At 40.9% G+C, this 23725-nt stretch overlaps 1 protein-coding gene across 1 annotated transcript in view; it reads left to right on the top strand.

Annotated features, from left to right (window-relative positions):
• TMED10 (transmembrane p24 trafficking protein 10) overlaps positions 1-23725 on the top strand; it is a 41027-nt gene that overhangs the window by 13502 nt on the left and 3800 nt on the right. Inside the window, exons 2-3 of the mRNA XM_082733564.1 lie at positions 9150-9261; positions 13791-13864. Of these exons, the coding sequence (XP_082589690.1) occupies positions 9150-9261; positions 13791-13864 (186 nt within the window). The remainder of the gene's footprint in view (positions 1-9149; positions 9262-13790; positions 13865-23725) is intronic.

The following is a 23725-nucleotide window of genomic DNA, read 5'->3' as shown; positions in this document are numbered from 1 at the left end:
GAGCCGAAGGCAGAGGCTTAACCCACTGAGCCACCCAGGCACCCCTGTCTGATGTTTTCTTCATGACAAAATTGGGATTATGGGTTTTGGGAAGAAGCCCGCAGAAGTAAAGTGCCATTTTCATTACATCGTATTAAGGGAGCATACTGTCAACATGATTTATCATTTTTACTGTTGACCTTGATCATCTGGCTGAGGTAGTGTTGGTTAGGTTTTTCCATTGGAAAGTTACTTTTGTCCCCTCTGGAAGGAAATCACCGTGTGCAGCCCACAGTTCGAGAGTGAGGAGGTTTGCTCAATCGCAGTCTTCTTGAGAGTGCTGTTTTCTACATAAATTATTTGAATTTTCTGTGTGGAGATTTGTTCTCCTGTCTTAATCCTTTATATCAGTATGGACTTGTGGATGTTTATTTTCTACTTACACTTTGGATTACAGACAAATACTACATTTTTTGCTCAGATTCTTTGAGCTTTGGCTATTGGGAGCTCTTTCGTTTGGCCTCTGTGTCCCTTTGACATACCCTCATTCTGTTTTTTTGTTTTGGTTTAAACTTTTTATTCATTTATTTGCCACAGAGAGAGAGATCACAAGTAGGCAGGGAGGCAGGCAGAGAGAAGGGGAGAAGCAGGCTCCCCGCTGAGGAGAGCCCGATGAGGGGCTCTATCCCAGGACCATGAGATCATAACCTAAGCTGAAGGCAGAGGCCTAACCCACTGAGCCACCCAGGCACCCCTTTGTTTTGTTTTTGAATGCATCCTTAATCTCTGGCACTACAAAATGCAGCAGGCTCATCTTGTGTAACTTTCTGCCCCAGTTCTAGGATCAGCCATTTCTCCAAGAATCCCTGGTTCCTTTTATTGGGGAATGGTATTAGAAATTGAGATCTGGGTAGATAATAGTATTTTTAAGACCTTTCTTCCTAATCCCCCCACCCCTTTTTTAAAGATTTTGTTTATTTATTTGACAGACAGAGATTACATGTAGGCAGAGAGGCAGGCAGAGAGAGAGGAGGAAGTAGGCTCCCTACTGAGCAGAGAGCCCAATGCGGGGCTCGATCCCAGGACCCTGAGATCATGACCTGAGCTGAAGGCAGAGGCTTAACCCATGTGCCACCCAGGCGGCCCCCCGCCTTTTTTTTAACACACTTGCAAATTCAGCAAGTGGCCAAAAGTAGTCCCAGCCTTCTTGGAACTTTAGTAAGTCTGGATTCTGTGAGCAGTAAGGAGGGAGGTGGGATGGGGAGAGAGATGGTGCTGAAGGGCAGAGAATCGGGGCACTGGAGCTCTTGTCTAGATCCTTCAGGTCCCACCTCTGCATTAGGTCACGCACATCATTGTAGAGGAGCACAGAAAACACTCATTCTACTGTCTTTGTATTGTTAGCAAGGCCACGGTTATTTGGAGAGTCTGATATTGGGTACAGTCCTTTTACAAGGACCTTCTCGATACATTGTTCTTCGTGTCTAGCCTAGTTCCAGGAAAATTATCTCTGAAGATAAATTTGTGAGCTTTCATCAGAAAACAAATGATGTGTAACCAGCTTGGTTCTCATTGTAGTCTTTTAATGTTGGCTTCCAGAAAACTTAGAGCCAAATATATTGTGTACATATCCTTTGCTTATTTCAGGTTCTTGATAGTGTACTTACTTGTGTTTCTTCCTCCAGGTGAACTCTGTATTCTTTTAATCCTAATTTCTTATTTACCTAGTGTTTGGGCTAAGCTGCTGCTGCTGCTTTTTCTTGTGGGTTCTTCTTGTTTTTTGTTTTTTTTTTTAAGATTTTATTTATTTGAGGGGTGCATGGGTGACTCAGGCACAGGTCATGATCAAGGGTCCTGTGGTCAGACCCTGTATCAGAGCTCCCTGATCAGCAGGGAGCCTGCTTCTTCCTCTCCCACTCCCCCATTTGTGTTTCCTCTCTCCCTGTCTCTGTCAAATAAATAAAAAGAAAATAAAAGATTTTATTTATTTATTTGAGAGAGAGCATGAACAGGGGAGAGGGAGATGGAAACTCCTCACTGAGCAGGGAGACGGATGTGGGACTTAGGATCATCACCTGAACCAAAGGCAGATGCTTAACTGACTGAGCCACCCAGGAGCCCTTGGCCTAAGCTTCTTAAAGATCCTTTTCAAGTAGGCAGCGTATTATCTTGACTGTTTCATAGAAGAAATGGGAGCAGGCTTTAGGAGCAGGACCTGCTCAAGAACCTGTTTTCTGGCTGGGGCCTAGAATGGTCTAAGAGAATCCAATTCGAAATGAGTTTATTTTCCCAGTGACCTGTATTTTCACTTACTTGACAGTTTCAGTGTGAGTATTCACATATTCTTGACATCAGCTACTCTGCTTATACAATTAACACTTTTTCCCTACTTACTAAGTTGTGAACTTTGGGTTTGCTTTTCAGAAGGTGTTATCTAGAACAAATCTGTATTACTTCCCATTCCTTAATGTCATGTGAGCAAATTTTAATCATTTCATATTACCTTTTTTTAAATTAAGAACTTTAAAATAATTATTAGAAGTGTTTATGTTTAAAGAAAAGTAAGTACTTTTTTAAGTGCTGTTACAGGATGTAAAAGTGGCAGTTATTTATCATAATACCAAAGTACGTTAGTAAAATTTAAGAAAAAAAAATAGAATCTCTTAATTCTTGAGAAATCAGATGATCTTTTAAGGTGATCTATAATTAGAACACTTTAATTAGAGGAAATTTAAAACCATCATTTCAACCTTTTAGACTTTGCCAGCTAGTCATGGGCTTGGCTCAGTTTTCTATTTCTTAATTTTAGCTACCTGCTGATTTATGTAATTACGTTGAGGTTAGTGTATATGTTTTTTTTTTTTAGATCAATGGCATGGGTCACACAGACATACACACACAGATGAGTGATTTGTCTCCTAAAAAGCTGCAAAGTTATGAACTACATGGGAAACCTACTGATTTTCAGAAAAATTCTAGGATCTCAGAATGCCCAACAGTTCTTAAAAGCCTAAACTGAAAGTTAATCTATCATGTTGCCTGCCTGGATTTCCAGATTATCTGGATAAACAACCTTCATATAGTTGTGTCTATTGAAGGTCATAGGGTGTATGGAAATGTGAAGGCCCTTAGGGAATTGTGATCATTATCACACACTTTCAGGGAGCTAATTTCATGGTATTAAAAGGTGTAGGCAGTGATGGGTCCTTTGCCTTCAACCTCTCCTAAAGCATTTGAGGCTTTGCCCTAGGATGAATCTTTAATACATTTTCTTTCAGATGTCATAGAAAGATGTCCTCTTTCAGATGTCAGATCACCAAAGCAGGTGATTCTACCAGAATTGTAGTTACTCAGTATGATGTAGCAAGGGACAGTTTAAGCAGTTTTTACCCCTTCTGAGTACCAGAGTCTTTCAGAAAAATAAGGCTCACTTCTTAGTTTATTTTGCGGAGTGCTCAGTGGAGGATTTTGCTAATGCCTTAATAAGAGTTTTCTGTGGTTTTTTTTTGTTTTTTTTTAAAGATTTTATTTATTTATCAGAGAGAGAGAGGGGGAGAGAGCGAGCACAGGCAGACAGAATGGCAGACAGAGGCAGAGGGAGAAGCAGGCTCCCTGCTGAGCAAGGAGCCCGATGTGGGACTCCATCCCAGGACTCCGGGATCATGACCTGAGCCGAAGGCAGCCGCTCAACCAACTGAGCCACCCAGGCGTCCCAAGAGTTTTCTGTTTTTAAAGATTTTTTATTTTTGAGTGATCTCTACAGCCAGTGTGGGGTTCAAACCCACAACCCTTAGATCAAGAGTCACACGCTCTGCTGAGTCAGCCAGATGCACCTTAATAAGACTTTCCTGGCTTAAATCTAGGCTTTTGTGTCATCTAGAGAGGCTCCTGTCCTTAAATTAGTAATTTAAACATTTTTTTAATCTATATATCTGTCTTATCTATTTGAGAGAGTACAGACACGTGCAGGAGCAGAGGGGCACAGGGAGACAGGGAGAGGGAGAGAATCCCAAGTAGGCACCCCACTAAGTGTGGAGTCCATCACGGGGCTTGATCCCACAGCCCTGAGATCATGACCTGGGCTGAAACCAAGACTTGTATGCTCAACCGATTGAGGCACCTAGGTACCCCAGGTGGATTTTTCCTAGGCTTGGTCCTTGCCTGACTTGTAGAGATGATGACATCTTTAATGACCCTTCAGTGCTGTATTCTTGATGCCGTGCCCTGCTGTCCTCCACTGGTTTCATCTACATTCAACATTTCTAGTAACCTGTAAGCCTTTTCTTCTGCCTTATGGATTAAATTAGGGGCGCCTAACTGGCTCCGATGATAGAGCGTATGAGATTCTTGATCTTGGGGTTGTAAGTGCAAGTCCCACATTTGGTGTAGAGATTACTTAATCTTGTTAGGGGCAGGGGAAAAAAATAAAATCTTTTTTTTTTTTTTTAAGAAATAAACTAGTGTGGTCAGCAAATCTGGAAGCCTTTTTTTTTTTTTTTTTTAAATATTTAAATCCGAATATGCCTTGGAGAAGTTCTACATTTTCTACAACTTTATTCATAGGAGCTAAACCTAAGTTAGAGGTTTTAGATCAGCTTGAACTGTGAAAATCTGTTATTCCTGCAGTCTGTCTTTCTGAATGTCCTCTTTACTCTTAAGAATTGTCGTTACGCTTTTGGGAGCTGGGGGATGGGGATGTGTGAGTATCTGGTGGGTGAACAGATCCTGAAGAAAGGAAGAGTGACACCACACTGGTAACTACATATTACTTTGAAATTTGATCAGTTCCCAGACCTTTTGCCCTATGTGTGTGTGTTCAAGGTTCTAAAGAAGTCCTTCCTTAAGCCTTTTATTTTAATTGATTCAGGAAAAGTATTACATGAACAAGAGGCCTTTAGGAATCTTCAGGGCTAAATATTGCCTCCCCCTTGCAGATGACGTAGTTATTGCCGGCCTCAGGGCCTCGCCCTCATGAGTGCCCGCTGACCCCTCCATGGTGGACACTGGCAGGCTGAACAGTGCAGCTTCCCACCTGAGAGGACTCTTCAGCACTCTGACTTGCACCGACCCCAAGAGTCCATCCCATTCTGTTAGTTTTTCTTGGCTTCTGTGCAGTCCATTCTTTCAGATGTTCCTTTTGTGGGAAGGCAACATGAAGTGTGGGAAGAACATGGATTTTTTTTTTTTTTAAGATTTTATTTATTTATTTGACAGCGATCACAAGTAGGCAGAGAGGGGCGCCTGGGTGGCTCAGTGGGTTAAAGCCTCTGCCTTCAGCTCAGGTCATGATCCCGGGGTCCTGGGATCTAGCCCCGCATCGGGCTCTCTGCTCAGTGGGGAGACTGCTTCCCTTCCTCTCTCTCTCTCTGCCTGCTTCTCTGCCTACTTGTGATCCCTGTCTGTCAAATAAATAAATAAAATCTTAAAAAAAAAAAACACAAGTAGGCAGAGAGTCTGGCAGAGGGGGGGGCGGGGAAACCAGGCTCGCTGTTGAGCAGAGAGCCCGATGCAGGTCTTGATCCCAGGATCCTGGGATCATGACCTGAGCCAAAGGCAGAGGCTTTAACCCACTGAGCCACCCAGGTGCCCCAAGAACATGGATTTTAGACTGCTTCAAATCCACATAGACAATTTATTAACTCTGCTGATGGGCAAGTTACTAAGTTTTCTTATCAATAAAATGGGATTAATAAGACAGGCCTGTCTGGGATTGTTGTGCAGATTAAATAAATATTATGTAATAAGTTAATAGCATAATTCCTTAAGCCCCTTATCCTTCCAAACCACTCAGTTGCAGAACCTCAAGCCTAAATCACTTAATACTTTTTTCTTTGTTCCTGCATCCTGGCTGTTAATTGTTGCCACTAGAAATCAGTGGTCCATAATCTCAGCTGAGACCTCAGGGCTGCATAGCAATGCTTCTATGTAATTTTTTTTTTAAAGATTTTATTTATTTATTTATTTATTTGAGAGAGAGAGAGAACAAGCAGAGGAGGAGTAGAGGGAGAGGGAGAAGCAGGCTCCCCACTGAGCAGGGATCCTGACTCAGGACTCTACCTCAGGACCCTGGGATCATGACCTCACCCAAAGGCAGGTGTGTAACTGACTGAGCCACGCAGGAGCCCCCGTTTACATGATTTTAGTCAGCTTTCTTCTTGTCTTACGCTGAGGTCAGAAGTTGGTGGCCCAGAAGGACTTGGTTCTATAGACCTCTTTTGTTTGGCCTTGACATAGTTTTTCATATGTTAGGATTGGCTGTGAGGATTTAAAACTTGAGAGATTTCAAATAAAAGTGAAAATGTCTACCTTCTTTTGAAAAATTGGATGCTCTGAAAACCCAGCGTGACATGGCAGTCATTGGTTTTTCTCTTGACAGGCACATCATCTCACTTTGCCAAATTGTCTGTGACCTTGTGGACCTACATGGGCCCATTAGATTCAGTTACATTGCTCACTTGATCCTTGTGGACATTGACTTTTTGGTTTTATCCTGTGGGCTCTCCCTCCTTAAAAGCCCCTCAAATTTGTCCCCTTCTCCTCATACCCAAAGCTTTCACTATTTCTAACCTGGAGTCCTAGAATAGAGTCATAATCCATCTTTTCATTGCTAGTATTATCCCTCTCAAGGGTCTTGTCTTCACAGTATTATCAGATTCATCTTTTTAAATTGCAGACTGAATCACATCACTCTCTTGTTTTAGATTCTTCATTCACTGTCTTTCCATTTTGTACCAAATGGAGTTTTAAACACCCTAGCATGGTTTTGCATTTCTACATGAGCAGCCAGTACCGCTCTAGCCTCTTAACCTCTCTTTGTTTCAGTTTCCTGCTATGGAACTTAAGAGAAATAATAGTTCTTACCTATAGCATTATAATAAAGATGAAATTTAAAATGCATATAAAGCACTTGGCATAGTACTCAAGCTTTAGTAGGTACTCAGTAAATATTTGTTATTAGTATTATGATATTCCTGTATTTTTGTTTTGTGTTTTTCTGGACCCCAGGTCCTCCTATTTGTCTTTTCTTCTACCCTGAATGTTTTTATGTCCCTGTTTTTTCCCTTAATTGCAGTTCATCCTTCAGGACTTAGCTCACGGGTCACCTTCGCAGTATACTCCATGAACCTCCGTATTCCACGGCACCTGTGCTTACCTCTAGTAGTGCAGTGAAGTCTCATTTAGACCTTTAAGTTCTTTGAAGACAGAAGCTATCTTACTATCCTTCTATTCCAGCCATTGACAAATTAATGATCCACGTCATTCATGGCAGAAGATACTTGAGTAATATTACTACTGTTACTTTTAGGGAATTTGGAAAATGTTTCATAAAACCTTTTTTAATTAACCCCTCATTTCAAATTAGTCTAGCAGTGAAAACTATTCTTTTTTTTTTTTTTTTTTAAAGATTTTATTTATTCATTTAAGGGAGAGAGAACACGACCAGAAAGGAGGGGCAGAGGGAGAGGGAGAAGCGGGCTCCCTGCAGAGCAGGGAACCCAATGTGGTGAACCTAGGCACCTGAAAACTATTCTTTAGTTACTATGTTTTTCCCCAAAATGAAATACCTTTATTTCTGACCGTAAATGATACACACCTTTGTAGAAAATCGAAAGAAAAAAGTATAAAGAAGTTGTACTACTCAGGAAAAAACTAGTGTCATTAAAGTGCTTTAAATGCATAAGCTTTTGTGTTCTGCTCAGTTTTGACATTTAAAATCTCACCTATAGAGAAACCTGGATGGCTCAGTCGGTTAAGCCGCTGCCTTTGGCTCAGGTCATGATCCCAGAGTCCCTAGATCGAGTCCTGCATCGGGCTCCTTGCTCAGCCAAGAGCCTGCTTCTCTCTCTGCCTGCCACTCTGCCTGCTTGTGTGCTCTCACTCTCTCTCTAAAAAATAAATAAGTAAATAAATCGGTCAAAAAAATGAAAGTAAGTAAATAAATAAAATCTCACCTATAAGTGAATCTTACTTTACAGGCAGCATTAGAACATCTAGTTTAAGGAAGCTACTGCTTTTGTGCTCCGTATTGCAAGTAGCTTCCTGTCTTAAATAATGAAGTGTGCCTTCTGCCAGGACAGCCATGAGCCCTAGTAAAGAAGTTGCAATCCAGTGTATCATACTACTGTGTCCTTCCCTTGTTTTATATGTGACCGTTCACTTACCAGTGTATGCCACATCATCTGCACTTACAGGCCATTCTCTGCCAATGGAGCAGTTTCCGTTTGGAGAACTAAAGCTAACAACCTAGAAGAAAGAAATTATCACTGGTAGAAGCCAAGGATGTCTTTTTAAGGACAGATTTCTTGTTTATTCCCCATGTCTTTCTGCCACCCCATTTGACCACTGACATAATTGATGTGAAATTTAGAGTCGATCTTCCAGACTTTCTTTTCCACACATGGCTTCTTTCCTTCTCTTTTTGCATCAGATATCTCATTTCTATTCTCTGCCTCTACCTCTACCCCATCAAAATTTGTTTTATAGAAGAGATGTGTTTGTTTTAAACATATAATGTATTACTTGTTTTAGGGGTACTGGGGTACAGGTCTGTGATTCGTTGGTCTTCCACAATTCACAGCACTCACCATAGCACATACCTTCCCCAGTGTCGATCACACCGCTACCTCATCCCTCCAAGCCCCCTCCTCCTCTCCAGCAACCTTCAGTTTGTTTCCTGAGACCAAGAGTCTCTTAAGTTTTATCTCCTTGTCTGGTTTTGTCTTGTTTCATTTTTCCCTCCCTTCCCCTGTGATCCTAGAAGACATGTGTTCTTCTGTGTCTTTCTCCTTTTTGTGGTAATTGTCCTCTTCATTTTTGTGATCTGTCTCTCTCTAGATATTGATACTGGTATACTTTTTCTATAGCAAACTTTTGCTAATAAGCCCAATTTATATCCGTTTTATTGCCTTTTTAGTATGGTAAGACATTCAGTAGCAGTGACGTTTTAGCCTTAAGTGTGGCTATATGTATGTTTGAAGGAAAGAAATTTGCTGTATTTGGGTTTTATCTTCTAATCCAGTTCCTGTCTTTAAGAATGGACTGAACATAGTCATCATAATGAGAAATAACAACTGTCTTCCTAAACTTTGTTTCTTCCCATTCTCCAGTTTCTATTAAGTTCTCTTTCCCAGTGTTATTTGCTTCCTATTCTTACTTACCTTTTATTTTAGATCACAGATTCTGCTGGTCATATTCTATACTCCAAGGAAGATGCAACCAAGGGGAAATTTGCCTTTACCACTGAAGATTATGACATGTTTGAAGTGTGTTTTGAGAGCAAGGGTAAGTAATCAGTGTTTTCCCTGAATTAAATGTCTCCTCTCAAGTTAGAGCATGAACTTTCTCTCTTGGGCTATTAGGAAAAGGAAACTACATTTGTTTATGTCTTTCACACATAAGAATGAAAGTTGGCTAATCACCTGACTTCTTCGTGTACAGGAGTAGGCATTTCTTCAATGCTGTGACATATCTGGCTTGAATGATAGAGGCGAATTTCATATAGATGCTGGAATATAATGCATTTATATATATGCTAGTGACACATTTTCTCAAGGATTAGAAATAAGGCCTGTCTGACAAACAGTATATGGCAAAGTTAGAAATACTTTCGGTCTCCAGAGCATTTTCCTAGTTCTGTCTTGGAGTGGATTCTTCTGTGCATCTCAAGGTCAAGACCCCATAGTACTGTTCAGTCTGAATACTTGATGGCTTCTGTGCTTGGTAATGCGTGAAAAGGCAGAGTCCTTTTTACTCCCTATTCATGAGCTTAAAGGACACTAGACTCTAAAAGCTTAATTCGTTTATACTTGCTACATTAGTTGGGACCCTTTGGGGCTGCAGGACATGAAAACTCAAAGTGTCTTAAAGAAAAAGAAGAGATAGATCGTTAGACTCTCTGAACTGGGGAGTTTGCAGTGTGTTGCTGACCTCAGGCACAGCTGCATCTTGGTGTTTTAACAGTGTCATTGGAACTCTACCTCTCAGTGTTTCCTTTCCTTGCCTTCATTTAATTTTAGTCTTGGGCTTCTTCTGTGTAGTAGCAAAAGGACTTCTGCCAGTTTTACATTTGTAGAATATTCAGAACATAGGATCCTGGAAGAAGAGCGAGCACCTTTGCTAACAGTGTCAGTAGATTCCCTTCCCAGGACGGCAGACAAACCAGCTGCTTTTGACAGTTCATCAAGAATTGACTCCCTTTAAAAAAAAAAAAAAAAAAAAAAAAAGAATTGACTCCCTTGATCTAAAGTTGGTCAATTTAACCTAAAAGCTAACGGAGTTTGCCAGAAGTAAATGGGCGAATAGATGAAAAATTTTTAAAGATTAAAGGATTTTAATGGTGATCTCATCACTGATATCCTTCTGTCTGCTCCCACTAGTGCCAGTTCCAGGATGTCTCAGCTATATTCTAGACATTTCCATATGGTTGTGCCACTCTTGCCTCAAAAACCAAAGTGTCTCAGACTGTGTTCATAAGCCTCCCTTTCAAACGAATTCCCCCTCTTACTAGTGTTAACTACCTCCCAGTTACTTGGGCTCACATTTTGAAGTTGTTCTTGCCTTTTTCAGCCTATCATTGAGTTATACTGATACTTCTTTCAGAATATCTTCTGTGTCTGTATCTGTCACCACACAAATGTGAATTCTTTTAAATCATGGATTGTGTCAGGGAGCCTGGGTGGCTCAGTGGGTTAAGTGGCTGCTCTTGATTTTGGCTCAGGTCATGAGTGATCTCAGGCCCGGGATCAAGCCCTGCGTCGGGCTCCGTGCTGGCCGTGGAGCCTGTGTAAGATTTTCTGTCTCCCTCTCCCCCTGTTGTACCCCCCAAATACATATGTGTGTATATATATATGTGTAAATGTATACACACAACAGTATAGTCAGCACTCAATTTCTTCATTTATATTGATATGGAAACAAGATTCCTTGTAGTCTTTGGGGTAGCTTTTAAGAAATTGCCCATTTGGGGTGCCTGGGTGGCTCAGTGGGTTAAAGCCTCTGTCTTTGGCTCAGGTCATGATCCCAGGGTCCTGGGATGGAGCCCAGCATAGCGCTCTCTGCTCAGCGGGGAGCCTGCTTCCTCCTCTCTCTCTCTCTCTCTCTCTCTCTCTCTCTCTGCCTACTTGTGATCTCTGTCAAATAAATAAATAAAATCTTTAAAAAAAAAAAGAAAGAAAGAAAGAAATTGTCCATTTGACAGAGAAATGCAGAGAAGTTTAGTGTTTGTTTTGTTTTGTTTTTAACAAAAGGGACCCTTTAGGGCCATGATGTCAGCTAAGGGGCTAGGCTAGCTGGTCTGTGCAAGAGACCCTGTGGTCTAGACTGAGAATAGCCAGAGGTCTGTGGTTTCATGGTTTCACTTGTGTTTGAATAATGCTAATGCTGTGCTGTGGCAACAGAGAGATGCTGGGAAGAGTCTGTTAAGAAGAAAATATTTTCATCTTTTGGGCCGGGTGGGGTTGTAAGCTGATTCAGTTTCATAATTTTTTAAATGAGGAAGGAGAAGCAAAAATCTGCACTGCATCTGTTATGGGCCAGTGCTGTGATCACGATTACGCATTGGATTTGAGAGAATAGATCTCTCTCTCTGGGTGCCACTTTTTGTTTTGTTTTGCAGACTGAATGGTTTAATGCTCAGAAGGCATCTGTGACTTAGTTTTTTAGTCCTACCTAAGTAGTGTTATTTCTTTTTCTTTCTCGCTCTTTTTTTATAATTTACATTTTTGAAAAGATTTATTTTTATTTATTTTTGAATATTTTGTTTATTTATTTGACAGAGAGACAGCAAGAGAGGGAATATTAGCAGATGGAGCGGAAGAGGGAGAAGCAGGCCCCCTGCTGAGCAGGGAGCCTGATGCAGGGCTTAATTCCCAAATCTCGGGATCATGACTGAGCTGAAGGCAGACACCCAAACTGAGCCACCCAGGCACCCCAAGATTTTTATTTGCTTATTTGTTAGAGAGAGAGACAGAGCATGAGCAGGGGGAATGGCAGACAGATGGAGAAGCAGGCTCCCTGCTGACCAAAGAGCCTGACGGGAGTCAGTCCCAGGATCCTGGGATCATGACCTAAGCTGAAGGCAGATGCTTAACCATCTGAGCCACACAGGCGCCCCTGATGTGCATTTTTTTAAAGATTTTTATTTTATTTTTGACTAATCTCTTAACACCCAGTGTGGGGCTCAAACTCAACCCAAGACCAAGAGCCACATGTGCTACCAACTGAGTCAACCGGGCGCCCCTCTGTTGCTTTTCAGGTTGATCCTGTCTAAAAGAACTTCTTAACTGTCTTTTAAACATCCATACTCATTTCAATGTTTGAGCCCTTGCCTGTGCTTTTTTTGCCCTTTGCCTAGAGTACATTGTCCTTGACTTCCGGTACTCTCTCTATTTAGTAAAGTCTGTCCACAGCTACTCTATAGCTGGGATTATCTGAACTGGTTTTTTTCCTCTTCAGATTTTTACTGCTTTGCATTTGGATCGTAGCTCTTACGCATGCTTGTCTTAGATCCCCATCGAATTATTTGAAGGCAGAGATTGTAATTCAGTCACCTACTGTGTTCTCACTGAGTAGTTATTGAATTGACTTCAGTCAATTTCAGAAGCTTCAAGACGCAGAGTGTAGTACTATTCTCTCTGGCTTGTAGCTTGGAAGAACTCCCTTGCTTAAGTGGCACTGTTGCCCTAAACTCCTAATTCCATGTAGGCAGGGTTTTTAAAAAGAATTTATTTATTTATTTTTTTGTCAGAGAGCGAGAGAGAGAGAGAGAGAGCGCACGAGCGCACAAGCAGGGGGAGTGGCAGGCAGAGGGAGAAGCAGGCTCTGAGCCTGACGGGATGTCCCGGGACTCTGGGATCATGATCTGAGCCAAAGGCGGACACTTTATCAAATGAGCCACTCAGGTGCCCCCCATGGAGGCAGTTTTCTATTTCACAGATAATTACATGAATTCGTGGGGACTGAGGCTGAACAGTTTTCTGGGACGCTTGACTCTTTATCTCTCCTACCTGTTGATTTAAGATTAAATTCTTTTTTGATCAAGCTGAATCCGTTTACCTTTTCTAATATGAGCCTAGCTCTGTTGGCATTCCTGTCCCAAATAGACATTTCTCTTTCTAAGTAGCGTCCCTGAAAATTGTACTCTTCTTTACAAGTGTTCTTGGGCTGTTTCTCTTTTAAGTGTTTTGTGGGTCCTATAACATTTTACTGACCTACTGAAATGTCCTTACATTGAACCAAAAGGCTTGAATTAAAGTGGAATATTAGCTAAATTCTGTGATGTTTTCAGTACTCATGTTTATGTTAAGTAAATCCAAGCTTAGCATATACCCAATAATCCTTTTTTTTTTTTTTTTTTTTTTTTTTTTCCAAAATTTGACAGGGCACTCTTTTCAGATGTGGGAATATACCTTGCAGTCTTAGTTGGTGCCCACTACCTATTGGTCCATATACCACTCAGTTTTACACTGTTTTGACTTGACTTTTATTTCCTAATCCAGTAAGCCTCTGCGTTGTCTCTTCTGCTCTCCTGTCCCTGTGCAGTACCAGCTGCAGTGTCTTGTGTCCTGCCGGCTCAGAGATGTTTGCCAGCAGCATGTTCTCGTTGCTTTCCGGCACCCCACACAGATAGAGGCTTTGTCTGGAATGCTTGTGATTTTAGCCAGAGCCAGGAATTTTCTGCAGCTGAGTAGGGGGAGGAGTTGTGGCTGTTTCCCTCTATTGAGAGGGTAGGGGTTAGAGAGAGGGAGGGTGGGTGGGTGATTTCCCGGAATTTTAAATATTCTACACAATGAATCTTTTGATTTCTTTCTCAGGAACAGGGCGGATACCTGATCAACTCGTGATTCTAGACATGAAGCACGGAGTGGAGGCGAAAAATTACGAAGAGGTATGTCCTGCTCTAACAGCCAGTAGTAGTGTGCTGTGCTATGAGGCTTCTGTGACCCAGTCAGGCCAATTGGCTGTGCTTTGCCCAGAAGGCTTTTGTTTTCTCAGCAGTCATGTGACAACCAGCTACAATCTTATGGATACAAAAAGTTGTGTTAACAGCCTTGAACAATAATTCTGGCTGTGGCTTCAGCCAAATGACTGAACCAACTACCCCGTAGACAGTGTTGGTGTGTAGGGACCCCTGGGTGGCTCAGTTCGTTAAGCATCTGCCTTCAACTTAGGTCATGATCTCAGGGCCCTGCGATTGAGCCCCATGTTGGGCTCCCTGTTCAGTGGAGAGTCGCCTTCTCCCTCTCCTTCTCCTCCTCCCCCTGCTTGTAGGTGTACTTTCTCTCTCTTTCTTTCTCTCAAATAAATAAAACCTTTTAAAAATCCCCAAAGCCACAAGAACTATTTAAGACTGGAGGATTGGTCTTTACAGAAAGTTGAGTGTTTTTACCCAGATCCGAAATCTTACAACAGGACCTGAAGGTATGAAGAAGAGGTGGGGGACAGGAAATGTAAATGTTGTTTTAAAGAATGTAAACTAAATAGAAGAAAGTTGATTTAAGTGATTTGAGAGAATTTTCTGGGACTGGTGGACCCACAGAACGTTGCTCCATCTTTGGTCAGGACCTGGGAGGGAAATGTCCTAAAATGGAAGAAGATTGGAAGTGACAGCTAATTCTCCAACAGGAAGTAGCAGTACAACAATTGCAGCTCAAGTCTTTCCTCTTTTTCATAGTTCAGATGTCCAGTAGAAGAACACAAGGCTGAGTTATTTGTAGGTGATCAACAGGAGGGAGGGAGGCGCTAGACGTAGTGAATGGAAGATAGTTCCTGGTAGAGACTTTGAATTGCTTTGTTTCTGTGTCTAAGCTGGTTTAGTTAAAAAACAGAAAGAAAGCAAGAGAGCCTCTTTATTTGATGAAATGAAGAGTAAATTGAAATAATCCTTTTTAAACTTTGATGGTTGAGGGCAATCTTAATTATATTTAAATAAGATGTTGTAAAAATGCTATTATAAGGTAAAGAGAAAACCTTGTTGCAGTTATTCTGAGGTAGAAGATGATTTTCAGTTTTCGATGACTGCTGCTGTCTTCTTAACCTGACACCACTTTCTAAGCCAGCGTGCATTGTTACACCAGAAATTTTGCCTGTTGTAACTTTTTCCTCCTGATACGATGGCTGCCATTATATTAAGTAATAGGGCACTTGATTAGACATTAAATACCATTTTCCCCTCTAAAACAGAGGGCATTTTTGTGAGTTTACATGGAAAATGATGTGGACATCTCTGTCACAAAGCATGTTAGAACTGTTCCTCCTGGAATGTCTACCATCCTTGGACTTTGTTGACATTGGGGAAGGGCTTTTATCTTTCCTGACCTTCTGCTTAACCCAAGAGGGGAATCCCTAGCAGAAAGGAAACCACAGCACTTCCTTTGCCTGCTTCCTGCTTTGGAAGTCTGGCACGTCTTAAGTGTCCTTACGCACATAGTTACAACACAGCTCTAAATTCTGTTTCTTAACCAAGAAACTAACTCCTGCTACTACTCTTTTTGGCGATCTTACCACCAGCCAGCCCTCCTCCCCCCGGCCCGCCAAAAGCAAACTGAGGCAGAGAAGTGGTTTCAACACAGGCCAAAAGCAGCCCTTTCCTCAGTCAGTGGCGAGGCTCCCTTGAATCTTGCTTAGAAATAGCTGTTACGGGCGCCTGGGTGGCTCAGTGGGTTAAGCTGTTGCCTTCAGCTCGGGTCATGATCTCAGGGTCCTGGGATCGAGTCCCACATCGGGCTCTCTGCTGAGCAGAGAGCCTGCTTCCCTCTCTCTCTCTCTGCCTGCCTCTCCATCTACTTGTGATTTCTCTCTGTCAAATAAATAAATAAAATCTTTAAAAAAAAAAAAATAGCTGTTACTTGTCTCTCAGCAAATGCCTGTGACAAGAACATGAATAATAGAAACACTTGTTCTTTGGTTAATTACCAGAGAGCACTGAGTGTATGTAGAGGTTCTGAGGCATTTAATTTCAGGCCCTTGAAGTAATAGCTTTTATCTCCAGAGGATTTGGGCCTATTGGTATAACCATTTGGCTTTGGGGAGGTGGCACATTTCTTTAAGTTTCTCCCTCGCAGTTGTGGGCTTCATGATTCTAAAGTCCCTTGCGATTTTGTAAAATTGAATAGTAGTCAGTGTTTCAGTAGCTGGGCCAGAGGGCTCCAGTGCCTGCTAAATTGTTAGAGAGGATTTACTTAATCAGTGCATGTGAAGTTAGTATGTAAACAGTACAAATGTAAGATGATATTTAGAAGCTGGAATGGTTGTCCTGTTATAAAGAAGCATAGAGTCTCGTAGTTTGAATTCTTTAAAGAGTTCAGAATGCTTATGTCCTCAGAAATAAAGCACTTTTGATTTCCTGTGTTGAATTTTAAGGACCTTTCACCACTGTCTTTGCCCATGGTTGGGGGTGAGGGGGGCACATCTCTTTAGAGTCGGTATGTGAATTGAGCCAGTTGGTTTTGTTTTTTTTTTGGTTTTTTTTTTTTTTGTTGTTGTTGTTTTTAGTTTGTGGTCTGTGGAACTAGAGCAGCTGCTTAGGAGAACTAATTGTCTGATCCTGCAGTTGCAGAAATGAAGGCAGTAACTATCCCACAAAGAAGGAGCTATCTGACCCATCCTCTAACTCTGGGGCAGTTTATGTCCCTTCTTGATGTGGCATTTCAGCACAACTCAAATCCTGTTGTGCCTGTGAGTTCTGTTAGTGTGTCATTTGCTGTTGACGTGTATACCAAAAACCGTTGCCCTTGTTGGAGCAACAGCTGAAGACTTTCCAAAAGTTCTACTTTTTGTGAGTGCCCTTAGGAAGGAAGAACTCTGGTTCTGTGTACTAGCTCCAAAATACTTCTTTCAACATGAGCTAAATGGAATAACGTATGGGCAAGGAACCGGACCCTTAGCTTGGTTAGTTCAGTAGATTTTGCTCCCTTTGCCTACCCTTTCTGAAAACTCTGATAAAGTAAATAGGATCATGCTAAATTCCATATAACCCTAAGATTGGCCATATAGTCTGGCCGTATGCTGGCACATTCTTGACCTTTTGAGCCTCTGTGAAAAGGCTTGTGATTCACATATCTCCCCACACAAGTAGACTTGTCTTTGGCTGAGGTCTGCCTTCTTTATCTTCATTATGGAGACTAGATGATCTCCACTGTTACTCTTCTAAAATTTGGGGGGCTCTGGTGGGGAGTGTGGAGGTAACAGCAATTTGACTGAAATTGGCTTATCCCAAGAAGCTTCTCTTGAGTTTTAGTGCTCTACCAAGGAAAACAATCCAATAATTCTCTATATAGAGTACGGTTTCATGTGTGTTTTAAGAAGTTTTTCAGAGAACGTTTCCTTGGTATAATTACATATAACTCTGAATTCTAGGTTCAAGTCATCACTAGGGCAGTGGAAGATTTGGATATGGCTTAAGAAGGGTAATTTGGGGGACACCTGAGTGGCTCAGTTGGTTGGACGACTGCTTTCGGCTCAGGTCATGATCCCCGGACCAGGATCAAGCCCCGCATCAGGCTCCCAGCTCCACGGGAATTCTGCTTCTCTCTCTGACCTTCTCCTCGTTCATGCTCCCTCTCACCGTCTCTCTCAAATAAATAAATAAATAATCTTTAAAAAAAAATAAGGGTAGTTTGGGGGCGCCTGGGTCTCAGTGGGTTGGGGCCTCTGCCTTCGGCTTGGGTCATGGTCCCAGGGTACTGGGATCGAGCCCGTGTCATGCTGTCTGCTCGGCGGGGAGCCTGCTTCCCTCTCTCTCTGCCTGCCTCTGCCTACTTCTGATCTCTGTCTGTCAAATAAATAAATGAAGTCTTAAAAAAAAAAAAAAAAGAAGGGTAATTTCACGTATTTTTGGAAATATGCAGGGAAAAGCTTTCTGAATTGCAGCTTTTCCAAGCTGTCCTGACCACCACAGATGAGAGCATGATAGGGAAGACTTTCTCCTGAACACTGGGTCAGAGTAGATGCAGAGTTCTCTAAAGAAGCCTTGCTTCGGGCCACCAACAACACTTATTAATCTTCTATGAGAAACTTGGCTCCTCTGAAGAAGGCATCAAATGGGGATGCTGCACAAAGTATACATTGTGTGAGTTCAGGGGCCAGACTAGCTGGGGAAAAAACAATGTGACTATGACAGTGTATGATTATTAATTATGTGGCACGGTCTGAGTGTTGTAGGACTTTAGGAAAGAGGGAGTTGGTGTTGATGGAAGTGGTTAAAGGAAGCTTCATGGTTAAGGCTTGAAAGATAGGAAGGATTTGGGTACACTGAGCAGATAGGCTTTTGGAAGTCAAAGGTATGATTTTGCTTGCATTTTATAGCAGCAGAACTTTGCAGTTCTGATGCTGAATAAATGCTCTGGTGACCTTGTCTAGGCGTTCAAGAGACCGTGGATCTGCTAGGCCTGGTGTTCACCCAGTGGACTTGATAACTGCAGAAACTTCAGTTTCATTTGTCAAATGAACTCCTTTGTAGCTTTAGTACTCTTCATTGAATGGCCATTGTACAGTTTACAGGGGGAATGCTACCCTCTAGTGGACAACCTCTGGTAGGCTTTGCTTTCATCAAGCTGTTGGCAAAATACATACAGATCACCCTTCCAGCCTAAGGAGAGTGAAGGAAGTAGACTGGGATAATGGCGTGCCGGCATGAAACAGGTGTAATTTCACATTCTTACAGACACTTTGAACATTAAATCACACATTTTAGGAAGAGCAGAACAATAGTCTGTGAGGATTTTTGATACAGATGTTCTTGTTACCTTTTTGTACTGACTATGATAAAAATCTTGATGATATTCATTGAATACTTGGTCCTGGGCGAGCGAAGAGGGTCTTCCTGAGACAAGGGGCGCCTGGGTGGCTCAGTGGGTTAAAGCCTCTGCCTTTGGCTCAGGTCATGATCCCAGGGTCCTGGGATCGAGCCCGCATTGGGCTCTCTGCTCAGCAGGGAGCCTGCTTCTCTGCCTACTTGTGATCTCTGTCTGTCAAATTAATAAATAAAATCTTTAAAAAAAAAAAAAAAGAATAGTGATGACAATTTGCATAACATTTTTACTCTCTTAGTCTGTAAAAATTAAAATAATAGCAGCATGAAACCAGGGAAGTTTGACTAATAAACTGGACAACTTACCCAGATCCTTGTGGCCTAATACAGCTTGATCACTTAACCTTTGATCCAGAAAAAACTTACTGGAGTCTGCTAGTCTCCTTCATCAACTTTTATTGCCTTTAGAATAAAATATAAATTCAGACTTGGATTCCAGTCTCCACTCCCATCAAGCTCTGAGAACTTGGGCAAGTTATTTAACACTTTGTATCTTAATTTACTCATCTGAAAATTTTAGGGATAATAATATTCACCTTATATAGGGTTATGAGGATTAAGCAAGATTATAAGGGATAAAATATATACACATTGTGGATATATACTGATAGATCTAATTCTTTATACTACTTTCTTCATCCTCTGCTCAGTTGAGCTCCACCTGAATTTTTGAGCATTATATTTGCGATTACCAATCACCCTCCCCCAAGAATGGGTGTGTGTTGAGTACGCGCACACACATCAGACAATGTACAATCTAAACAAGGTCTGCCTGCAGTGTCCTCCCTCCGTGTTTTGGTTTGCAAGTTCCCCTCAGCCTTGAATGTCTTTCTCTCTCATCTCTTTGAAAATCCTGCGGCATTTGTGAGACCCACCTCCCCCACTTCCTGTTAGGCTTTCCTTTATCCTTGCAGCTATGATTAATCTTGGGCTATTTTCTTTCCTTTTCACTTTTAATGTGTGCCTGTGTTGTAGAAGTTAATATATAATGCCTTATATTATGGTTATAGCTTTTTATATGAGCCTCCCCACCAGACTATGAGCTTCTTAGGAGCAGAGATCATCATTTATCTTTATTCCTTGCACATAGTAAGCACTCAAGAAAGCACTGTGGTTAGGGTCTTAAAATGTTTTTGTTTTTTTTTAAAGACCACTTTGTACATTTTTTTTTTTAATCTCTAGGGGTAGATTAAATGTAAATATAAATCCATTATTACTGTTACTTTCCATTGAGTATCCACGATGTGTTAGATGGTTGGAATAGTTTTAAAACATTGTTTTAGTTTCTTGGCACTTCTTTAACTTCCCTAGATTTAAAATAAATATCAAGTAAATAAAGCTGTTTGTTAGGCAGAGATGTGTTTTAGGGAAAGAGACCTTCCTCCCACTCATAGAAGGCTGAAAATAATTTACCAAATTAAGGAAAGGGTTGAGTAAGGGTTATTTCATTGAGGAAATAACATCAACAACATTTCAAACATCAGGAAAATGGGAATTGGGCTGTGTGGTTATGAATAGAACTAGAGTTTGGAGTAGGGCCTCTACTGGAAAAAAGTTGGGGAATTGAATGATTAAGTAAACAATGACCTGTAGGCAGTATGGAATCCTGGGTAGCAGTTAAGAAGAAAAGGTGAATCTATAAGCACATAAGTTTTTGGAAAGATCTTTTTTTTTTTTTTAAGATTTTATTTATTTATTTGACAGAGAGAGAGATCACAAATAAGCAGAGAGACAGACAGAGAGAGAGATGAGGAGAAGCAGGCTCCCTGCTGAACAGAGAGCCCTATGCGGGACTCGATCCCAGGCCCCTGGGATCATGACCTGAGCCGAAGGCAGAGGGAGCCACCCAGGTGTCCCTGGAAAGATCTTATTAAATGAAAAAAAGCAAGCTGTGGACAATGTGTGCAGTTAGACCCCCATTAATAAATATGTTTTTAATTGTGTGTTTCTGTGTACATTTATATGCACACCAAAGCATAAATAGCGTGTATCTTTCTAGCAAGGTCTAGAAAGATACACACCAAATGCATGACCATGGTTACCTTTGAGAAGGAATGTGTGAGTAATGGAAATTGAGGAGCCATGTGAAGAAGGTAGGCTTTTTGTTTTTGTTCCCTTTGCTTCTGAATAGTTGACATGTGTAGCAAGAGAGCATGTTGATGTGTTGCTTGTACAACAAAAAAATAAATGAAACATCAGAAAAGGAAAGGATTGGGAGCAGGATTTTTGGTCTGTAATCTACAAAGGCCATCCTGAATACCAGGTTTACTCGGTTTTTCAGGTTTTAGGGCATTTCAGGTTTTAGGCATTTGGCCTATTGTCATTTAACAAAAAAGGTGAGGAAGATTAGAAGTAGTTTTCAATATAATATATATATATATATATATATATATATATTTTTTTTTTTTTTTTAAAGAATATTTTCAGGGGCGCTTGGGTGGCTTAGTTGGTTAAGCTTCTGCTATCAGCTCAGGTCAGGATTGCAGGGTCCTGTTGGGCTCCTTGCTTAGTGGGGAGCCTGTTTAATCCCTCTCCCTCTGTGGCTCCCCCTGCTTGTGCTTGCTTCCCCTCCCCTTCAAATAAATAAAATCTTTAAAATAAAGAATATTTTCAGCTGGTAGAGGCATGGCCATAGTTTCATTCCCAGTTCTTTTTGCAAGTTTCTATTTAGAGAACCCTAAATCATTTATTGCTAAAGAAATTTCATGCCATTGCTTTTATACTATCTCATTCAGGAAGCTTTGGAGATAAAAGTATAAACCAGGAGGGAAAGTGTTAAACAGGCGAAAGCTGAGCTTATTATATATATCTTGTATTGATATCTTTTCCCTGGGGAATTTTTTTGCTCTGTGACTCTATTCGAGATGAACAGGTACGTATTCTAAATTAATGACAAAATTTGGCATTTGGGCATTAAGCTAGGAGAGTTAGCTAAATGCATTAACTAACCATTAGTTAAATGTTACAGTCCGTTAGCTTCATTCTGTTTCTAGCTGTCAGTCATGTCATTTATTCTAAGCCAACACTTTACGAATGTAAGAAAATGTACATCTAGTCTAAGAAAACTTAGGTGGATCATTGCAGAGTCATCACACTTTATGTACCTTATTTAAATATAAGCTTAAGGGATGCCTGTGTGGCTCAGTTGGTTAAATGGCTGCCTTTGGCTCAGGTCATGATCCCAGGGTCCTGGGATCGAGTCCCACATCAGAGTCATCTTCTCTCTCTCCCTCTGCCTGCCACTCTGCCTGCTTGTGCTCTCTCTTTCTCAAATAAGTAAAGTCTTTAAAAATATATAAATAAATAAATACTTAATTTTTATATCCACATTCTAACAGCAATTTCTAGTTTTATTTTAAGTGACTTTTTAAATGTTTTTTCTAAGATTTTACTTATTCATTTGAGAGAGAAAGAGAGGCAAAGAGAGCACAAGCAGGGGGAGAGGCAGAGGGAGAAGGAGAAGCAGACTCCCCACTGAACTGGGAGCCAGATGTGGGGCTTGATCCCAGGACCTGGAGATCTCAGACTGAGCCGAAGACAGATGCTTAATCATCTGAGCCACCCAGGTTTCCCCAAATAACTTTAATTTTCAGTAACTTCACATGTTCAGTGCAGAATGTAGATGCGCAAAGAGAGCATAAGAATACCCTTAAACTCTTCTATTCATCCCATGTTAACTGCTGTTAACATTAACTGAAAAAGAACAAAGAAGGTGAATTGGACAAAAGAGAAGAAAAGGTAGGGAGTTCTACGGAGAGCATAAAATAAATAGAGAGTAAAGCAAATACAGAAAAAATTTTTTAAAGATTTTATTTATTTATTTGAGATAGAGTGAGAGAGAGCATGAGCCAGGGGAGCAGAGGGAAAGGGAGAAGCAGAATCCCCACTGAGCAGAGAGCACGACGAGGGGCTCCATCCTAGGACCTCGGGATCATGATCTGAGCTGAAGGCAGACGCTTAACTGAGCCATCAGGCACCCACAGAAAAAGAATTTTTGATGAATTCTCTATGTAGAAAAGATCTAAGAGCAACTGGTATATGAGTTAAGATCTAGAAAACTCTGGTGGTATATCCTCATTTTTAAAAGTAAATCAGAGTCTTAGATTGATAGGAAAAAAAAACAAAAATTTAATAATGAAATCTTTGCTTTTGTCATATCTGCCTTTAGTTACTAGGTACTCTTGGAGGTTTCACCGTGGTCTAGGCTGAGAAAGGAAAACAGTTCATTCCTTTCTCACATCCTTCCTTCTTTAGCATACAGGGAAGTCCTCAGAGATTTCTTTTGATAACTGGCTATGTAATTCTTTAAAAAAAAATTGTAGTGTTCTTTGTTTTTGCCTTTTTTGTTTTTTGGTTTTTTAGCAAAGCTAGTATTCATTTGGGCTCTGGAGCTCCAATATAAACCCTAAAGCTATTGTGGGATTTAAAGGAGCAAACCAGAATTCTCTAATTTTATAGTTTGAGTTGTTATCTTGATGTTATAGTTAGATATACTCTTATTCCTGTGCATTGTGTATTGGGAATTTGGAGGGTTTCTTTTAAAATCACGTCTGACTAATAATGACTCCAACTGCTGATAAATGTTGTTTCTTTCTTGGACATGAGTAGAAGGTCCGTGTAAAACCTGCTTCTCCTCTCCCCCTCCCCAGCTTGTGTTCCCTCTCTTGCTGTGTCTCTCTTAAATAAATAATAAAATCTTTTAAACAATAAAATAAGAAATCTTGGGAAAATATTTCTCTTTATAACCTACCATACTATAGTACTTCCAAGGAGGTTTTAATCAAAGTTAAAGTATCAAAAAAGTCTGAGATGGAAACATAGGAACAGTCTGTGCAGAAAGACATAAGCCTCGATTTTAAAATATGTTAGAGTGGTAACAAAAAAGATTTTAAGTTTGGTAAAACTTTTTTTTAAGATTTTATTTTTAAGTCATCTCTA

The sequence above is a fragment of the Mustela nivalis genome (genome assembly GCF_964662115.1).
Source record: "Mustela nivalis genome assembly, chromosome: 6".
NCBI classification, from domain to species: Eukaryota; Metazoa; Chordata; class Mammalia; order Carnivora; family Mustelidae; genus Mustela; species Mustela nivalis.
The sequence above is the reverse complement of the archived record's forward strand: the minus strand, read 5'-3'. Positions and strand labels throughout refer to the sequence as shown.